This window comes from Haemorhous mexicanus, chromosome 13, assembly GCF_027477595.1.
Source record: "Haemorhous mexicanus isolate bHaeMex1 chromosome 13, bHaeMex1.pri, whole genome shotgun sequence".
Taxonomy (NCBI): Eukaryota; Metazoa; Chordata; class Aves; order Passeriformes; family Fringillidae; genus Haemorhous; species Haemorhous mexicanus.
Genome location: NC_082353.1, coordinates 19471935 through 19490377, shown reverse-complemented (window position 1 = coordinate 19490377; position 18443 = coordinate 19471935). Strand labels below are relative to the sequence as shown.

General features: G+C 48.1%; 1 protein-coding gene and 2 long non-coding RNA genes across 3 annotated transcripts in view; 1 reads left to right on the top strand and 2 right to left on the bottom strand.

Annotated features, from left to right (window-relative positions):
- The window catches only part of ALDH1A3 (aldehyde dehydrogenase 1 family member A3), a 33563-nt gene extending 27183 nt beyond the window's left edge, over positions 1–6380 (bottom strand). The window contains exons 1-2 of the mRNA XM_059858647.1: positions 6227–6380; positions 2755–2859 (exon numbers count right to left, since the gene is read on the bottom strand). Coding sequence (XP_059714630.1) covers positions 2755–2859; positions 6227–6325 — 204 coding nt within the window. The 5' untranslated portion in view covers positions 6326–6380. The remainder of the gene's footprint in view (positions 1–2754; positions 2860–6226) is intronic.
- A 1333-nt stretch (positions 6381–7713) lies between these two features.
- LOC132333484 (uncharacterized) lies at positions 7714–14713 on the bottom strand. The gene is made up of 2 exons (XR_009488180.1): positions 14488–14713; positions 7714–12276 (listed from the first exon to the last, which is right to left on the bottom strand). It is a non-coding gene; the product is annotated as an uncharacterized LOC132333484 (long non-coding RNA).
- On the top strand, positions 10313–17985 carry LOC132333485 (uncharacterized). The gene is made up of 3 exons (XR_009488181.1): positions 10313–10415; positions 11624–11829; positions 17772–17985. It is a non-coding gene; the product is annotated as an uncharacterized LOC132333485 (long non-coding RNA).
- Positions 17986–18443: the final 458 nt, after the last annotated feature.

Genomic DNA, 18443 nt, shown 5'->3' with positions numbered 1-18443 from the left:
TGCTTCAATCTCAGGGTGACCCAGAGTGCTCCAAGAGAGGAGATGTGCCAGGAATGGAGCACACCCACTGGGGACCCTCTTCCTTCAATTCACCTATTGACTTCTTCAGAAAGCCTCTCCTGTGCACATCTTTGGAAAGGCACTCTTCTGACATAGGGCATGGGCATGTCACCGTTTTTCAGTTAGAAGAGGTTCCCTGACCTGCTCCTCTGCAAACAGTCCACACATTGAAATGCTTTAAGTTCCAAACAGCATCGTAATAGCCTGAAATGTCCAAAATCATTATTGAGGGCACTGCAAGTCTGCTGTGGTCTTACCTCAGTCTGCCACTACAATCTGAAGGGGACAGGCTGACAGTGAACAAATCCCTCTCACAACCCTTCAAAGATCCACACGAGAGTGAACTGTTCAGAAATGATCACGACAGAGACATGACAGTCACAGCTGTGAACCTGCTGCCCATGCTCTGAGCAACTGAGCTGGACACTCCTTTGAAGAAGGAGCACTTTTCCCCTGTCCTTGATGGATGTCAGCAAGCTGCTAGAAGGAAAAAGCCTGTCTCCAAGTGTTGGGGACAGCACCAGAGTGACTCCTTTTCCATTATCAACCTGGCAAGTAGTTGGGCACTAAGCTTTTATTTGTAAAGTATATTCCAGCATCCAGTGGAAACATCCACCATTTTATTTTCAGGACATCTTTTCCCACACAGACTTTTCTTTATCCTTCAACTGTCCCATCAAGAACAATTCTGTTACTAAAGAACAGACAACAAAACCTTTGCTTCTAGGCTTATAAAGCATTGGCCAAGTTTCAGCACCAGACTAAACTGTCATCGCTGAGATATCGGCTGCCAAATTTCCACCCCTCACGTGCAGCCTAAGCAAAACACTCTGCGTGGCCAGGGAGGGGCAGGTTTCTGTTCAGGGCTTGGGAAGGGGAGCTCTGCTCCCAGCCTGCTGTGAAGGCAGAGCCCAACATTGGCAGAGCTCAGCAGAAGGCGGTAACAGGAGATGCCACCCCTGCAGTGGCACGGGCCAGCACAGCAAGTACAGTGGCACAAGGGGACAAGGCACCACTGAACACAACTCACCACTTCCTGTGGTGACTCCAGCAGACTGGAGTTACAGCCCCACAAGGGGATGAACCAGAGCAAGGGAAGCCTCAGGGACCTTAGTTTGCCAGAAGAGAATGGGACATGGTCAAGTGTCACCAGAAGGTGAACAGCTAGTTGGGGATGGTTATCACCAGTACTTTTTAAAATTAATCTAGATCTAATCCCCACTCAGTTTCTTGGAAAACCTACTTAGAGCAAAATATTGTTTTAAAAGATGTGATGTATAGAAGAGGCTTTCAGCACCCAAAGCACAGCTAGCTTACATTTTTGGCTGCAATTTCCACTAAGAAATCAGTCACCTGTTCTGAGTACTCAGGGGGAGGGAGCTCCACTGAGTGGAAAAGTTTACAGTGACCCTCCTGCAAGCTAGAAGCTGAATTCAGGGACAAATCTCAAGGAAGCAAAACTGGTCTGTTAGTTCTGTATAACAATTTTCTTTAGCCAACATTGAGAAGCAAGCACAAACTGCACATGTAATACTCTATAGCTGCTTGAGGAGACACTTAGCTCAGGGAACAATAACAACGTCATGGTTTCTGCCTATCAAAATATAGTTGCTTCAGAGTCAGTTTCAATTCCACTGTTTACATGCCACTGCAATTAAACACAGTTGTGTCCTACCCAGTCAGGATAAAGAAATGACACATAATGTTTGGTTCTGCCTCAATGTGTAATTGCCCCAAGGATGCACAGATCCCCAGTGGCAGTAAGTCTTGGAGGCTGCCTCACAAGCACTGGACAAGCTTAAATACCAAGAAAAAGAAGTCAGTGCAGGCAGAAATGGCCACGCTGCCCATCACTTACTGCCCACAGCAATGAACTGCCAAAGCCCTGGCACAGCACAGCAGCTGTGAATCACCTTCCCATGACTTCCTGCACAAAGCCAGATGTTGGCCCAGCTCTTTTCCATAGGTCAGACCAGTTGGCCCATACATGATGAGCTGTTTTAGACAAAAAAAGTGTCACATGCAATTGTTCCTCACCTCAGGCTGTTACCAAACCCAAGCAGTTACATCTCAGGTTACTCTACAGCACACCAGGGCCAGTCAGGGAATGCTAAAGCTCTTGAGATTCTGGTTTGGTTTTAGGGAGAGTTACCACATCTGTACAGGAGGTCAAAACCCACAACACCAGCTAGAAAAGCAGCACCACATCCCCAGCAGCAAGTGGTCAGTGTTTCCATGACCAAATTTAAATTCTCCCAAGCACTCAGGTTATTTGTGTTTAAAAAAGGGGGAGTTCCAATTCAGTGTCTCCAACAGGCTGCCCTGCAGCTGGGGTATAAAGCACCTCCAACACAGGGCCCAAATCCTGTCAGGGTGAGCACACACCATCATTGCTATTTCCTCAGGCTGGCTACTTCCTTCCAGTCTATGGCACAAGAATGATGCTCGATCTCATTCCTCTGGCAGTGTTCAGCAGCCAGTTCCTACCAGGGAAAGTGCTCCTGACAAGCTGGACAGGATTGATGCCACCCAGCCCATGTAATTCTTGAGCAGCACATCCAGTGTCCCAGACCTCCAGCTCAGGTTGGCCAGATGGATGTTGTTGTTAAAAGCCAGCTTTTCCTCTGCGTGCTTCCCTACAAAAAGAAATCCTCTGGAAAATGTCTTTTGCACTGCTTGTCCAACAACACTTACCTTATCTCCTTCCTCAATGTCACAGATTTTCTCCAGCGTTGAAGGATTGTAGGTGGGGAACTTCTTTCCACTTGTAGACTTGTGCCATTCGTTGTTAATAAATATCTGAAGAGAGAGCAAGGGGAGTGGGATGGGCAGGAGAAAGAAAAACAACTTATATAGACAAAAAAACCCACAAGTGCTCTTCAAAGGTCCAGGGGCTCTTCAACTTCCATCCATGGCAGAGTCAAGTGTGCTCAGGCTCTCTCCAAGGGACACTGCTGGCAATACAGAAGCATTTCTACAAACCTTGTGCGCCCAGTTAGTTTTGAGCCAGAGGAAGGCAGAGCATGGGTCCCACAGAAAACAACACTGGGATTTGGCAGTGAGAAATGGGCAGTTTTTGAAATACATCTCCATGGGAACAGCAAGCAGACACCAAGAGAAACTTGTATGGTTGAGGCAGAAGGACCCCCCTTGTTACATGTTGCTGTACAATTATTACTTGGCTGTTTGTGCCCTGCCCTGGGCTACCTCCACAGCTTGCTCTCCCTCTGGCTGTGTCCACAGGAGGAGGGTTCTGGCTCGCCTCTACCCCACCATGCCTTGTCACAGGCCAGATCAAGCCTCCCACGTCACTTGGAGTCATCTGTGACAAGATTTAAGTGTTTCAAAATATTGCATTTCCAGAGCAAGAACAAACAGTCCCAGCGTTGCGTAACTGAAAATGCATTAAATACTGGAGTGTTGTTACTCACTGTAAACAGAACATGAATACCTATATACAATTAATTGATTCAACATGCATCTTATCCATGCTGTGATCTGACTTGGCAGTGTTATATTTTATAAATATACTTTAAATAAGATTAGATGAAGTAATCTTTATTACTAGCCTGCTAGTGGCTGTAAGCTAGTATTTTTATTTGGAAGCCATCCACATTTGCAATCTTGTTTATGAGTCTCTACACACCACCAAGAGATTAATGTTGCATCTCTTACATTCGGAATTCCCACTGCTTTGGGTCATAGTTTTCTTTCCTTGGGCAGCTTTTTTCCTGAAAGGACTTTTTTCTTATTATTTCTGTATAAAGCATCCAAAGTGTAATTGGTGTGGAAGCTGCACTGCTGGACCCACCTGTTTCACACAGGCTGAGAAAAAGAAAATTTCACAAAAAATGTTGCCAAGGGAAGTCATAAGAAAAGATACAATGTTAGAAATATTAACTCCCGTTTAGGACACCAGTGCTCCCAAACTACCTCTATTATCCAAGTGCTACATTTTAACATTTACAATTTTTTATCTCAGTTTTCCTTTATTTCCCTAATGAAGAAAAGTTGCATTATAAATGTGGGAAATATGACAGGAACCATAAAATTACAGTATCAGGTATATGCTCACACACTAAGGACTGGGGAAGGATACTGATTTTTTTCTTTGCATTCAATGCTAATTCTGTGGGAAAGTGATGTTCCTACTAAGCAGTAAAACACAAGAGTGACAGGATCAGGCTGTTTTAAATGTAACTTATACACTGGCATCATTCTGGGAATCCACCACATATCACAAGTCCTTGGTGCCAGGAGCTGAAATCAAATTGAATAGTATATCCACAGTTCATGCTTCATAGCCAGAATTTGAGACAAGGAATTGTGGACAGATCACTTCCATCACACACCCATGACAAGCATTAAGCTGCTCTATAAGAAAGATCTTTGTTGAAAAACTTTGCCTCTCCCCCAGCCCCATAACTGGTAGAACCAAAAATAAAAATCTCCTCTAAGCAGAGGGAAGCATGCTGTCAGCTGTAAACATCTGGTGAAACTCAGAGCTTGCACAAAACCCCTCATAGTTTTATGAAAATTGACTGCTGCTCATTATTTTCTCAGATGCACCGGGAGCATCAGATCAAATATCAAACTCACACTTTTAATTTATGTTGGTTTCCACTTTAAAGATACAACCTTGACTCTTTCAGCGCTCACAGTCTCTGGCAAAACTGTGGAGCATAAACTGCGTGTTTGAAAACACACACGGCTGCAGGATAAGATCCCTAAGGAGTGTTTAAAAGTGTTCACAACAATAAAAATAACAAAAACCAGAACATTTGGATGTTTAAGAAGAACTCAAATGGCCGTGTCCATTTTGGACGCAGGAAAGAGCTGTTTGTGCTGCATTACGCCATTCTGCAACCAGCAGCAGCAGATCCAATTTGCTGCTAAATGACAAGTTTATCTGACAAATAAAGAGTAGATAAATTTTGGATGTTAAAAAATTAATCTAGTGCACTGATTACTCCTAATTGCTAATCTGTTTCAGTACACTTTGGATGCATAATTCAAATCAACACCTCGCCGGATAAGCTATCGCTGTTCACTCCTCGCTACAAGGGAATGAGCTTCGAATTTTGTTTTTTCTTAATGCTTTACACAAAAATGCAACAGTAGCACACTCATTCAGCCCCTGCAGCTCTTTTAGTCCAGGCACAAAGTTGAAATTATGGCAGCCGAGGCTCCTCAGCAGTAACCAGCCGGGACGCTCTCCCCACTGCGCAAGGCAGCGGGTCAGGCTGTTGTGGAACAAAAAGCGACTCAGCGATCGCAGAGCTACAGCTGCACTGGGAGCAGGGATTTCTGCAGCCTTGCTCAGCTCCAAGCCAGCCCCATCTCTGAGGGACAGAGATATCAAGCTCAGGAGCCTTTGGTTGATACCAAAAGGTCAGGAGCGACTGTTTAAAGGGAAACTCAATGGAGAGCGGAGAGGCGAGGGTTTGTGTGGGCTCAGTGTCTAACTCCTCATCCCGTGGGGAGGCCATGGAGCTGGGACGAAGAGCCACCAACAGGAGCACTGCTCTCTCGTGGGGCTACAGGACAGCTCCAGTCTCATGGCAGAGCCTTTCCACAAGGCCCCGTCCTGCCAGACACCGGCCCTGTGCTCGCCACCACCCAAACCCACCACTGGCACCGAGCCACCTCCCCACAGGGGAGCTGTGGGTCAAGGACGCTTGAACACAACCCCAGCAAGCGGCTCTGAGGGATAAAACCTTCCTCGCCCTGCCCAGGCTCACCCCATCCAAATCGGATTTTGCTGAGCGCCAGCAGGGAGCTGGAGGCGTTCACTGGTGGGTTGGGAGGGGAAGATGGTGTCAGGCACCACAGCCAGGGAGAGGAGCCCAGGGTGCCTGGGGCAGAGCAACAGCTTTGGAGGAGTTATTTTATTAAAAAGAAAAAAATAGGTGTTGGGCATTAGGGATTGGGGCAAGCGTCGCTCCATTAGAAACGCCACTGTCATCTGCTTGCTCAACCTCAAACCCCCATAAACCTACTGTCTCAGGCAGCAGAAGGATTAAAAGAAACTAAGAAAAACAACACTGAGGGTGAAAATTTTGTATTAAAAATATAACATCTCACCGCCACCCTGACTCCACCGAACATCGGAGACAGCACGGCGAAGCCCACCCGCCGCCCAGCGCCCCGTGCCTGGCGGGCTCACCTTGGTGTATTTCACCTCCAGGCTGCGCAGGGGCCGCGGCAGCGGAGGCACTTTCTTGTCGGGCTGCCCGTTCTCCACGGCGCCGTTGAGGGCTGCCATGGCCACGCCGTCGAGCCCGCGCACCTTCTGCCCGCTGACAGCGCCCGCGCCGCCTTAAGAGCGCCGCGCGAGCCTCCCGCCCGCCCCCATTGGCCACCGCCCCCCGCCTCGCGCGCCGGCCCCGCCCCCCGCGCCCCGCCCCGGCCCCTCGCGCGGCTGCAGGTGACGGGCGGCACAGCCCCGCCGAGGCTCCGCGCGCGCCGCAGGGGCGGGGGGGGCGCCCGCGCACCGCGCGCGCCGCCGCGGGGTCCCCACAGCGCTCCCGCGGCGCTGTCCCCACAGGACTCGCCAAGGGCTCCCCAAGGGACTCACAGGATCCCAAAGGAATTCTCCCCTCAAGATCCCAAAGGGCTTCCAAAGGGCTTTCCACAGGGGGTGCAAGGGATTCTACTCAATGTCTCAAGGGATTCCCTTCAGGCCATAAACGGTTCCCCGCAGGGCTCTCCAGAGAATCCCAAAGGGCTCCCACCGGGTTCCCTCAGGGGTCCCATAGAGTCCCTCAGGGCTCTCCAAAGGACTCGGACATCGCTCCCTCAGGGCTCCCCGCGGTGTTCCCTCAGCGCTCCTGCAGGGCTCCCTCAGGGCTCCACACACAGCTCTAACATTGCTCCCCACAGGGCTCCCTCAGGGCTCCCCGCGGTGTTCCCTCAGCACTCCTGCAGGGCTCCCTCATAGCTCCACACACAGCTCTGACATTGCTCCCCACAGGGCTCCCTCAGGGCTCCCCGCAGCCGAGGGCAGCGAGGGAGGGGAGCAGGATGTGCCCAGATGGGCTCTGGAGAGTAGAGCGGCCACCCTGGCTTCCCCCAAAGGATGGCTCTGGGGTGGGCATGGGAGGATGTGCCCTCTGCTGCCTTCTGCCTTTGTGCCCCACCCAAGCCCACCCAGAAGTCATTCATGGGAGGACTCTCACAAGGGTCTCCATGGGAATAACACCACTGTCTCCCAGCAATAAGGGGAGATAATATCTGCTATTCCCGGTGCCCTGACATCCTTACCTCAACCTGCTACACCTCATCCTTCACTCAGTGCCTCTGGAGAACTTCCCAGGACTGATAGTAAGAGAAGAACATGACACCAAATGTGTGCTGTGCATCTGACAGCAGCTCCTCCACATTCCTGTGTGTGTACAGGAGTCTGGGACCAGTTTGACCATCGCAGTCCAACTATCCCAGTCAAAGGACTCCAACCGGCTGGGGCAGGACCAGGCCCTTCCACTGGAAAGTCCTACACTGATAACAGCATATTTGTGTCCCACTCAGCCAACCTCCAGCATGGTGCTCATAGTAGCGTACTTGTAGTATTGAGAAAGATGCTGTCTTTCGAGAAGTCCTGAAGGATATGGAACATGTCTTAAGTGACAGATCTAGGCTCTGAGCCTGAACAAGTTCATTATGTATTGCTTAACTTTATTCTGCATAAAATATGTGTAAGTCTTTGCAGGCTGAGGGCCAGGACACTCAGAGCACCCTCACACCCCCACACACATGGAAGATAATACAACATATTTTCCATATAACAAGTGGCAAGATGCCAGAAGTTATCTTCCAAAATGTTCTGCAGAATCTGTAATCTCCAGCAATAGTCAGCACTTTGCTGTTAGAATGCTTAAAAATACTCAGAGCTTCCAAAGGCAGATAGCCCGTGATATCACAGTGGCATAGATTTAGTGCTGATTCAGAAGGGAAAGTACCTTGATGAATCAACCCGCACTCCCTGCAGCTTGCAGGATGTCTCTTGAGGTCCTCTGCCCAGGTGAAAACCTATCTGATGGTGATTGGTGCAGAAATGTTTATTTCTAAGCTGTCCATTTTTAACTGTCCAGTTGCTATTTCCCACAAAAGCTACAAATGCACCCATGCTAGAAGAAATCTCTATGTATTCCTAGTCCCAGTGAAGAGGAGTTTATCCATTTCTGTCTGTACCTTCCCCACAGAAACACTCGGTGGAAGTGGAAAGTACTTTTGCAATTAAAGGACAAAATATCAGGATGAGGAGAAGGATGAATAAGAAGTTCCAGAACAAGCAGTGTCTAGAGTGTCATTCCAGTGGGTTGTCTCATGTGGAATGACCTTGTCTCTTATCTCTGATGAGGAAAATTTTATACAAGACACTCCTGGGAAAATTATTGCCTCTTGGAGTTAATATTGGTGCAGTGTGAGATTCATCTAAGGCAGAAATTCCATGGACAGGGTTTGGGGATGTGTAAGACTTTTAAAAGGTTGTACAAAGTGAATGAATGGTGAGTCAGCAACATATGAATGAGCTGAAATAATAGACTTCAATGGATATATGTAGCTGTGTGCAGTGTTTCCTCTGATAACGTCACAGGAAGAGTAACAGAATGTTCTGCTGTCAGAGTCTTGTGGACACTGACTGGTCCCTTGTTGGGCAAACTCCATCCTGGCATAAGTGGGAAGACCACCAGCCCCACAAGTGATGTGTCTTTGGCCAGCAGATGTGTCTTTTGTGCTTCTACCAGATCACAGGGGTGGAAATACTCACATCTCCAGACTTCTGACTGGGAGAAGCCCTAAAACCATCAGCAGAGCCCTGATCAGAACAAATGTGCGACATTTTACACTCATTCCTGTGCCTCAGGAAGGACATGCCACCACTAGGATAGAGGGACTGAAAAAATGGGTTTTACCTAAGTTTGCAACAGTTGATCAATGTGTCAGAAACACCAGCAGGAAGAAAAGCATCCCTTGATGAGAGGCCACATCGCTCTTGAGTTACCCTGCTGTGTCCTCCTGTCGCAGAGATCTCAGCAACGTGTCCTTAACCTGCTGCAGTGACAGCAGTGGCTGTGGATTCCCTGGAGCTGCTTTGCAGAGCTGTGTCTCACAGAGAGTTTTTACGCTGCCAGTACACCAGCTCTGCTCTGCCAAGCAGAAAAAAGATCACCTTCCCACTGTTGGGTTGGACATGTGCACTCTTAAACCTGCCACCATGAGTGAGTCCTGACCACAGCTCTCTGTGCTGTCCTGCCTGCCTGTGCCAGGCACAGTCCTAGGACATGTTCCTGCTATGATGTTGTTGTCTCCCTATCTTTTAGGGATGCCTGTACTAGTTAATTTCTCTTACTTCCCAACCTTATTTAACCTTAATGAAGGAGATATTGCTGGTGGTAACTCCTCCAAATATACTCTGCTGTATCTTATGCCCTGGTTCCAGCCCAAAGAGCAGTGAATTGTATACAGAGGGTCAGTGAAGACATCTCCAGACTACCTGGAGACAGGGTGTTTCTAGACCCCTTTGGTATCCTGCCCCATGGATGAAGACAGATTTGGCAATGAGGCACATATTAGAGGGCTGTGTTTGCCCAACCAGTGGTCCTGTAGCCATTCAGAGATACTCTACAATCTGATCAGCTGATATTCCAAAGATTTTATATTTTTTATCTAGACCTCACCCTGTGCTTCCAGCTGACCAGCAGTGCTGTAGCTGTGTAGAGCACTCAACCTGGCACAGAGCCAAAGCTTATCCCAGTTATTTTCCATCTGCCCCGAAGCCCATGCACACACAAACATAAATACGTGTGTGAAACAATATACTCTGAAAGGCTACTGAGGCTCTACGCTCCAGCATTCAGCAGCCCAGAGTGTCCAGAAATTGCCTGGTTTTCCTCATCCAGATGAACTGTAATTGAGTTATCCACGCCCTTTTCCTACAGGCATCCCCCTCACTCTGCATTGGCAATGCTTGCTGCTCCTGAGGGAGCAGCTCCCCTCATGATTTATTCTCCTCTTGTTTAATGTGCAGCGAAGGGGCTTTTTACTGCCTGTTATTCAAACTGTGCTTTGGGCACAAAATTATTCATTTCCGTATGGTTTTTCCATGGTGCTCATGACAGCAGTGTCTGAGAGTTTCACATGCACTGTTTCCTTTTTCAGTCATTTTGAGAGGATGCTGACCCTGTATTATCAGTGAGGAAAGAAGGCAGGCGGTGATGAATAAAAAAAGGGTCTTCATAATTTCAGTTTCCTAATGTGAGTCACCCACAGCCCGAGTGCTTTGGTGACAGACATTCAGAGCTCAGCTCCAGCAGTCATTGCACAATGTAAAGATCTCCCACCTAAACATCCAGGTAAGGCAGAAAGTGCTAGTGAGTGCATTGCTCCCCAGTGACTTTAATCTGTGAATTTTCTGGTTTTTGTAAGTTTACCATTCCTGTAACTTTTATTTCCCGTGGGTAGTTCTCTAGAGTTTGAGTTAATTCTTCTAAGCAAACTTAAAATCCATAAATTTCACCAGTCTTGAACAAGTTTACTGTGATACAGGTCAGCAGCAGGATGGACTGTTTTGAGCTGGGGTGGAATTGTCACTTTGTGGGCTCCCTGGCAGCAGAAGTGACTGACTGATCGGGACTGGCCATGTAAAGGCAGTGAGATGTGCTCTGCTAGCACATTTTGATTTGCTTCATTTTTCCAAATACTTTCAGCTGCAAGATAGTGATAATTGAACTCCTGCCTTCAGTTGTGAAGCACATTGCAAATATCACCAAATTAATGAAAAAATCTGCCGTTTTTAACCAAAACTAGTTCTACTCAGTTTATCAAAGTATTCGCATACAATTTCAAAAGGATTTGAATCCAGAGAGGTGCCTTAAAAAGTCAAAATAAAAAAGATCAGCCTGTCCTGAAGATACCATGGAAATGCTATGTCCTACATGAGGGTTTTTCTTGTATTAATCCAGCCTTAACTGAGCTGGGCTGTGCTGGTGCCTACAACTCTCCTCCACTGATAGTAGTGGAGAGGGGTTGTAGGCATAGGATATATTTTTGAGTGTGGGCAGCCCCATGAACTCAGCCCCCTCCCAAATTTGTGGTGCCCTTCTTGTGCCCTGTGGGTTTAATCTTCAATTTTAATACATCTGGGACTGAAGAACAGTTTCTTTTCCTGTTCCTCTGCACCTCCAAAAGTCCTGTTAGCAAAGGTGGAGAGAGGCGATGTGAGATACTGTAAGATGTTATTTGTGCAAACATTTGTAATCCTAAACATGACCTCATGATGCAAACCAGGACTTTGGCGGCTCAAGACAAAACACAGCCTTTTTATGCTTTGTGCTGTAATTACTTCATGAAGCAAAATCCTCAGTCAAATTAATTTTCTTCATGCATATCAGAGGTATTAAACTGCGACTGTGCACAAGGATTGGCCTTTCCTTTAGCTAGCCTGGCTCCAAAAGTAAATTGGAAAAGTAAGTGGCAAGGAAATAACAAACAGCTGAACATTTTGAAGCCTTTTCTATTAAAACAAGGTCTATTTCATCTAGTCTTCACTTCTCCCTGCCAGGCCAGGCATTGGAAGATGAGGAGAATGGGAGCAGGAACAGAAGCAAGTGTGAGATAACCTACTAAGATAGTGTCTGTGCTGTGGAGAAGTTCAGGGACCTGTTTCCTTACAAACCATTCAGTGTGTCTGGCACAGCAGAGCCGATGGGAACCACTCCCTGCATTGATCTGGCAATGCAGACCTGAAGATTATTTGCCTACGAGCAGGTATTGTTTGCAGGATTGGCAAATGAAAAAAGCAAATATGTTTGTTTTCTCCAGAGATCATGTTGCTTCCTACTTTCTCTTGATAAGAGGCATTTGGGGACGGTTCCCAGGTTTTGGAAGCAGTAGTTGTCTAGGCAGGAACTGAGAAACTTAAAATGTGCTTTTTTCTTCTGCTCCTTCCTCCCTGTCTCTTTGCTCTCACTCATCATCACATCTGTTCTGGGCCCAATGCCCAACAGTTCTGCATTAACGCCTCAGTACACACAGGCTCACACAGCTGAACAGTTCGCAATGCAACGTACCCAGTGCCGTCATGTCTTCCCGAATCAAGCTGCTGCAAACCAGTTTTGTTTACGGGAAGAATCACTTGGCTCCAGAATGCTTCTTGTGAGCTGTGCCCAGCTGACTCGAGACACTCCAATGGTTTTGCAGGGCGCCGTCGTGAATCTAGAAAATACAGAACAGAGCAGGTAAACAAACATCCTTAAAGATGATCCCGTCTCAGACCTTGATCCTGCAAACCCACACGGGCTTACTGTTAAGCACATGAACAGTCCCAGATGACTTCAGCAGAGCTACTCACATGCTCACAGTGCAAAGCATTTGCCAGATCAGAGCCTTTATGTCTAATTGCAAAATAAAAGGCAAGTCTCCCAGTTCTATCAACTGTAATGAATTGTTATTAGCAGCACAATTTAAAATAGCTGCGGGGCAAATCCCTGGCAGACCACTGGGGATAAAGTGATGTAGACTTGTTGTAACAGAACCTGGAAATACTTTTTCCTGGATAAATTGCCATGCCAGTCATATGAAACACTAACACTGTGATGAGGTTGTTTTTGTAGGGCCTGTGCAAGGTTTTTTTTTATTTTTATTTTTCCTTTGGTGGCTATTCTCTGCACAATTCCTCTCCTTTTCACCTTTTGGGTTGAATTCTGCTGTTTGAACCAGGAGTCGGGAAACTGCTCTGCTCCTAACCTTGGCTATACTTTCTGTGAAGATCTAATGATGTTACAATGTCCAAAGGCACTTTCATAAGTCTCAGTGGGAAAAGCCAAACCACGGCCCCTGTCCAGCAGCTCTTTGGCACCAGGTCAGCATCCACGACCCTGGGCTGCGCGCGGGGTCCCATCCGTGTCCCCTAGGGCGAGGGGTTGGCCAGCACAATAGGCGACATTGTGTCCCGTCGCTGCCACTAACGGCGAGGCTGGGGACAGGCAAATCTGGGGGCACGGAGAGCGGGACCCACCCGTGTCCGTTAATGAAGGGCCAGCCCCGGGCCCTCATTAGGAGCCCGCCGGGCCGTGCCCCGGCCCCGCCGCCCGCCGGTGCCGGGGCCGAGCGCGGAGCGGCCGCGGCGCTCAGCGGGCGCGGAAGGTGGCGCGGCCTCTCCGGGCTGGCGTTTGCACCTGGGGCTGCCGCGGTTTAATGGACTTTAACACATGCAAACAAGAGCTTTTGTGTGCGGGCACAAAGGCTGCCCCGGCGCGGGGCTCTCCCCAACACTGCCGCATTGTTTCCCCTCCGCTGCTTCTTGTCACCCTCCTTGTCAGAGTTTAATGAGGACAACGAGGTTTCGCAGGCTCATTTCGCACTTCAGCAACTTTCTAACACTTCCCTAACGAGGGAGAAGGGGCCGGAGCGACCGGGGGCGCAGGGGAGGAGCAGCCCCGGGAGAGACCCGCAGCCCCGGGGCCGGGGCAGGTGCGCCCGGTACCGAGCCGGGATGAGGGACCGAGTCGGGATGCGGGGATTCGGCTCTTCCAGCCTATCTCCGGCACCTCGACGTGGCTCCATTAAAAAGCCCCAACTTACTGCGCGATTTAAGCTCGGCCGGGGGGGCGGGAGTGTCCCCGTGGTGCCCGGAGGAGCAGCGATGCTGCGGGGAAGCGGTGGCCGCTGTACCGCGATGGGCAGCGGCAGGGACCGGCCCCGTGGCTCGCTGTGAGGTATTTCCCCGGAGCACGTAGTTTTCCCGGGGCAAATAGCCTTCCCGGGAGCAGGTAGCATTCCCCGGGTTCTCCGGGCCCGGAGATCGGCAGGTTTCCCACCTCGCGCCGGCCCCGCCGAAGCCGAGCATCCCTCCCGAAGGCGAGGAGGGAGCGGGGCGGATGCTCGGCTCCTCTCCCCTCACCCCGGGGCAGTTTCTCCCCAGTCCGATCGTGCATTCGCCCAGCACGGCTCGGCGAGTTCTGCTGCCCCGGAGTGGAGCGGGATTTCGCTTTGGCGGGGACCGGCGGGCGAGGGATGCCGAGCGGGATCGGAAAAACTGCCCAAACCCCGGATTTGCACCGTTCAAAGCTCTCGAGGTGTTGTAATTCCTTTGGGGGAGCGGCCTCTCCTCCCCAAACGCAGTCATTCCCCTCGGGCCGGCTTTATTTTCCCCTCTCTAGACAGCCAACTGTCCCAGGCAGTAGCTGCAGTTTTCAGTTTTTTCGATGGAGACTTTGGGGAGGATTTGCCCTTAGCCTTTGCGAATTCTCCTGTTCCCACGACCAAAACCTCCCTTCTGCCTTTTTCCTTACTTCCCTCTTCTGTGCGTGTGAGAAATTTGGAAAACTCGAGAAGTCATTTAATGCAAAGGGATTTTAAAACACGAAAGTATGCTGTGAAAGAAAAAAAAAAATCAACACCCCAACCACTTAATTAGATACTTACCGAAGGAGTCATTAGAGCCTGCTGGGTATAACACGGTTTATAAGTTCTCTGGCCGCAAAGAAATTCAATAATTACTATTTTGTAACTCCCTTACAATGGGATGGGTGAAGGATGGAGTGTGATAAACTTAACTCTGTTCCTGAGCTTTTTGCAGATTAGCCTTTGGCATTCACTGGTAAATACCAAGTGAATAGAGACTGTGTGACCACAGTGCCTTGAATTAGGGACAAACATTTCCTCTGTGCATTTTAAATAATACTACTGCCAAATATTTTGTTACCAGAGATCATTATCCTTTTGAATGAAAACTCGAAGAGTAAAGGCATTGGTTTTGTCTTTGCTGGTGTGGAACAGACTATATGATATCTAGAACAGCAACAAGCTTTCACAAATTGCTATATGATTTCTACTGCCAGGTTCTGTGATATTGGATACGACATAAAAATAAAAAAGCTGGGCAGATAGACACAGAAACTCACAGAAACCACCTGTATATTTTGTTTCAAAGGAAAATCTCAGCTATTGTCTTACTGGCTCTGATTCTGTTAGGCCTTGGATCTGCTTAATCTTTAAAGCTATTCAAACAAATTGAATGATACAAGGCAAGTCTTCTATAATTAATCCGGATTCTTGAATTTTGATACAAACTTTTATGTAACCGAGAAGTTTCTCTCTTTCCCTTGCAAAGACATTAAATAGGCACTAAGTCCTTCTGTCAAGAGTGCTACCATGAACAAAGTTAAAAGGAACAGACCTGGAAATCTTCCCTTCATGAAGAAGAAAGAGATGCAAACATAAAATCATGGGAGAGCTGGTACTGGTGGCTGGACAGAGACCAAGGTTTAAAGTGGCCCCTGTGCTACAAACCACAGAACACGAACACAGGAATGGTGGTTTGTCCCAGGCACAGCTTCTGCAGGATGTTATTTTGTCAGTTTATCCCAGCCTAACAGGGATTCAGCGCTGGCACTCAAAGGTCTCATTTGAACCTTTTGAAATGTTTATTCTTTCACTACTACAGTCCAAAGAAAATGGAAATGATGCCATCGGGTATGGAAGAACTCGTGACGTCCACGGTCAGCTGCCACTGTGGATGATGAAGCTTCAGCTGCGGTTTGCTCCTTCTCATGTTATGCAATTTTCTCTTGGTATTTGGCAGAACTGCTTCAGAATGGATACTTCGCAGAGCTGTGCATCTCATGATGAGGCATTGTTGAAATCCTCCGGTGTATGACTCCCTTGTAGGACTCAAAACTTTATGTGGGTTATCAGGAAAATAAGAATTATGTTGGGGTTTTGGGGGCAATATTTTGTGATCTGGACTGTCTGGCTTCAGCGGAAAATCAACACACTGAGAAAGATCTGTAGGTCTAGACCTGCTAAACTCATAGGTTGCAGATACAATTTCTGCTTAGGCCATTGGTAAAAACCCTCACAGACCCAGCACAGGTTCAGGTCAACAGCTCTCCAGGTTACCCCATGGCAGATCCACGGACAACCTCTGCTTTCTGACTCTCCATCTTTCCTTGCATATTTTTCTTCAGATCCTCTAAAATCCAGTGAAAGAATGAAAACCTTTTGATTTTGAAGCTAATGTCCATGGCAAGAGGTGGTTTATACAGTGCAGTTCTGCCTCCAGGGAATTACCCTGATGGGCCAAATGAGTTGGGTTTCCTTGAGTATCTGAGCAGTTGTGGGTCTGCCTTTCCATGGACACAGACACAAGTGGTGCTGACTGTATGGAGAGAGCAGAAAGCTGTGCCCAGGGTCACATCAGCTGCTGTGCAATCTTGTCCTTGGTCACATCAGGTGACTCCCTCTCTGCTGAACGTCCTGCCCCCTCAAGCCAGGCAACAACTCCACCTTTTACTCATTGAGATGTAGTATCAAACCATGTGCCCAGGATGTTGGTGCTCTGTGCCAGCTTTTCACCTCTCACACCACCAGTGTCTCCAGGTAATGCCAAGGCTTGTTCTCCATTCCCTACAGAGGTGTCACATCCTTGAGGTTATCCACAGACCCTGTGGAATGAGGCTGTTCATTTTAGGATGGGAAAAGAAAGAAAATACAGACCCTGGTCCCTACAGAAGAGAGGAACCACCCAAAGTTCCCCATGCAATGGCCCAGACAGGAGGTTTTTTGGGTGCCAGCAGCTGCCAGGTGCTGCTGACGCTCCCGAGGCCAAAGCCACTGGGTCTTGTCACAGCTGCTCCGCGCGCCGGCCCGAGAGGCCACTGCTGATAACTCTCTCCAGGTGTTCAGCCTGAGAACAAAGGCCCTTTTCAGTGGCTGCTGAGAAGGAAGAAGCCTCCTTGCTGGATGGAAAATGGCTTTCCTGGATGGCAATATTTGGTTACAGTACGATCTGTTACTTCAGAAGAAGCCCCGCAGAAGGGAGGGTAATTTGACTCAGGCATATAAAAAAACATTGTGGGGACTCTTGTCAGCCTCCTTCTTCTCCCCAAAGTTCTGAAACAATATTGAGTTGTGATGTTTCATACAAGCAAAATAAAACTGGAATCTGGGATCAAAATGTGCCTCATGTTGCTACGCCCATTGCCATGAGGGTGAGCTGGGTCATCATCCTGAAGAACCTGGGCTCTCTGCAGAGCCCCTGTCACTTACCTGGCTGAATAGCACACAAAACAGGGCTTCTGAGTACAAAACTGAGCTGAGAAAAGCTGTGTGCTGGCATGAACACAGTTCAGGAGAACCTTTCCCTCAATCCATGGACCTGAATTTCAATGCTTGTGTTGGAACACCTACATCGAACATTTTCACAGCGAAACTCACACTGTTTGCACAGGGACACCTGAAAGATATTTTGGTGCTGTGGATAAGGATGGGGAGGTGGGTTTGGGTATTTTTGGGTATATTTTTCAAGTACCTGTGCATCCTCTGTTTTGGCAGTGGAGGGATTCCCAAAGGGGAAGATCTGATGACCACTGACTGCAGCCGTCTAGAGGTGGCGCATTCCCCCTTTCCCACAGAGCCAGCTGCCAAGGGAAGGAGCACCCTTTGCACAAGCACTGCTGTCGTGTTGTCCATGTCTTTTCAAAACCTGGGTTCCTACCAGCAGCTGAAGCTTTTCTGTGCCCTCCTACAGCCTCACCATGGTTATAATCTCCATGGGATACTCCCAGTATGTTCCTTCCCCATGGCTACTCAGCCTACCCCTACATTATCCCTACACCCCATAAGCTGTTCCTCACACTCCAGGGAGTTGATTCCCTCAGATGTGTAGGAGGTGACTTATCTAAAATTATTTTCTCCCCATCTTTCAGGTAGAAGTGAGAAGGACAATCCATGGAACATTCCCACGCCGATGAGGCATTTCCCATCTCTGAAAGAAACACAGAGGGATGCTGTCCTCACCCCAAATGTACGTGCTTAGTGGAAGAGCAAGGACATGAAACCCCTTTTAAAATATGTACTGTTCGTGCATAAATATATCTCTACATAATGCTGAACTTCTCATTTCAAGTAAGCAGAGGAACAGTAGCACAGATATTGCAGTTTTCAATCAAGCAGTACAATTTCCTATAAAAGACAAGGCTTCCCTAATCCTTCAAATGCACCAGCTAACATCTATACAAGTAATGGGATTTGGCTGAGTACAGTTAAATATATTTGATTACTTCCCTTTTATCTAGTTCTAGGTTTACTGTACTTTTCCTTGGATGGCAAATAAGAAGCCCTTTTCTTCTAAGTGACAGCAGGGAAAAGAATCAGGTTGCTAATTTACCTGAGACCCAGGAGTGTGTAATGATAGATGTGTGCTGGAAACTACAGAGGGGGCTTTCTAATTTTGGGGGGAGGAGAGAGGGAAAGCGTGAGATTCGTTAATCTTTCAGATTGATGGTGCTTTTGCTGATGGACTTTCATGGTTGTAATTACACACACACCAGGAAACAAATGCAGTGAGAAGAAGAGCTGACAGGGGGCTGGGACCTAAC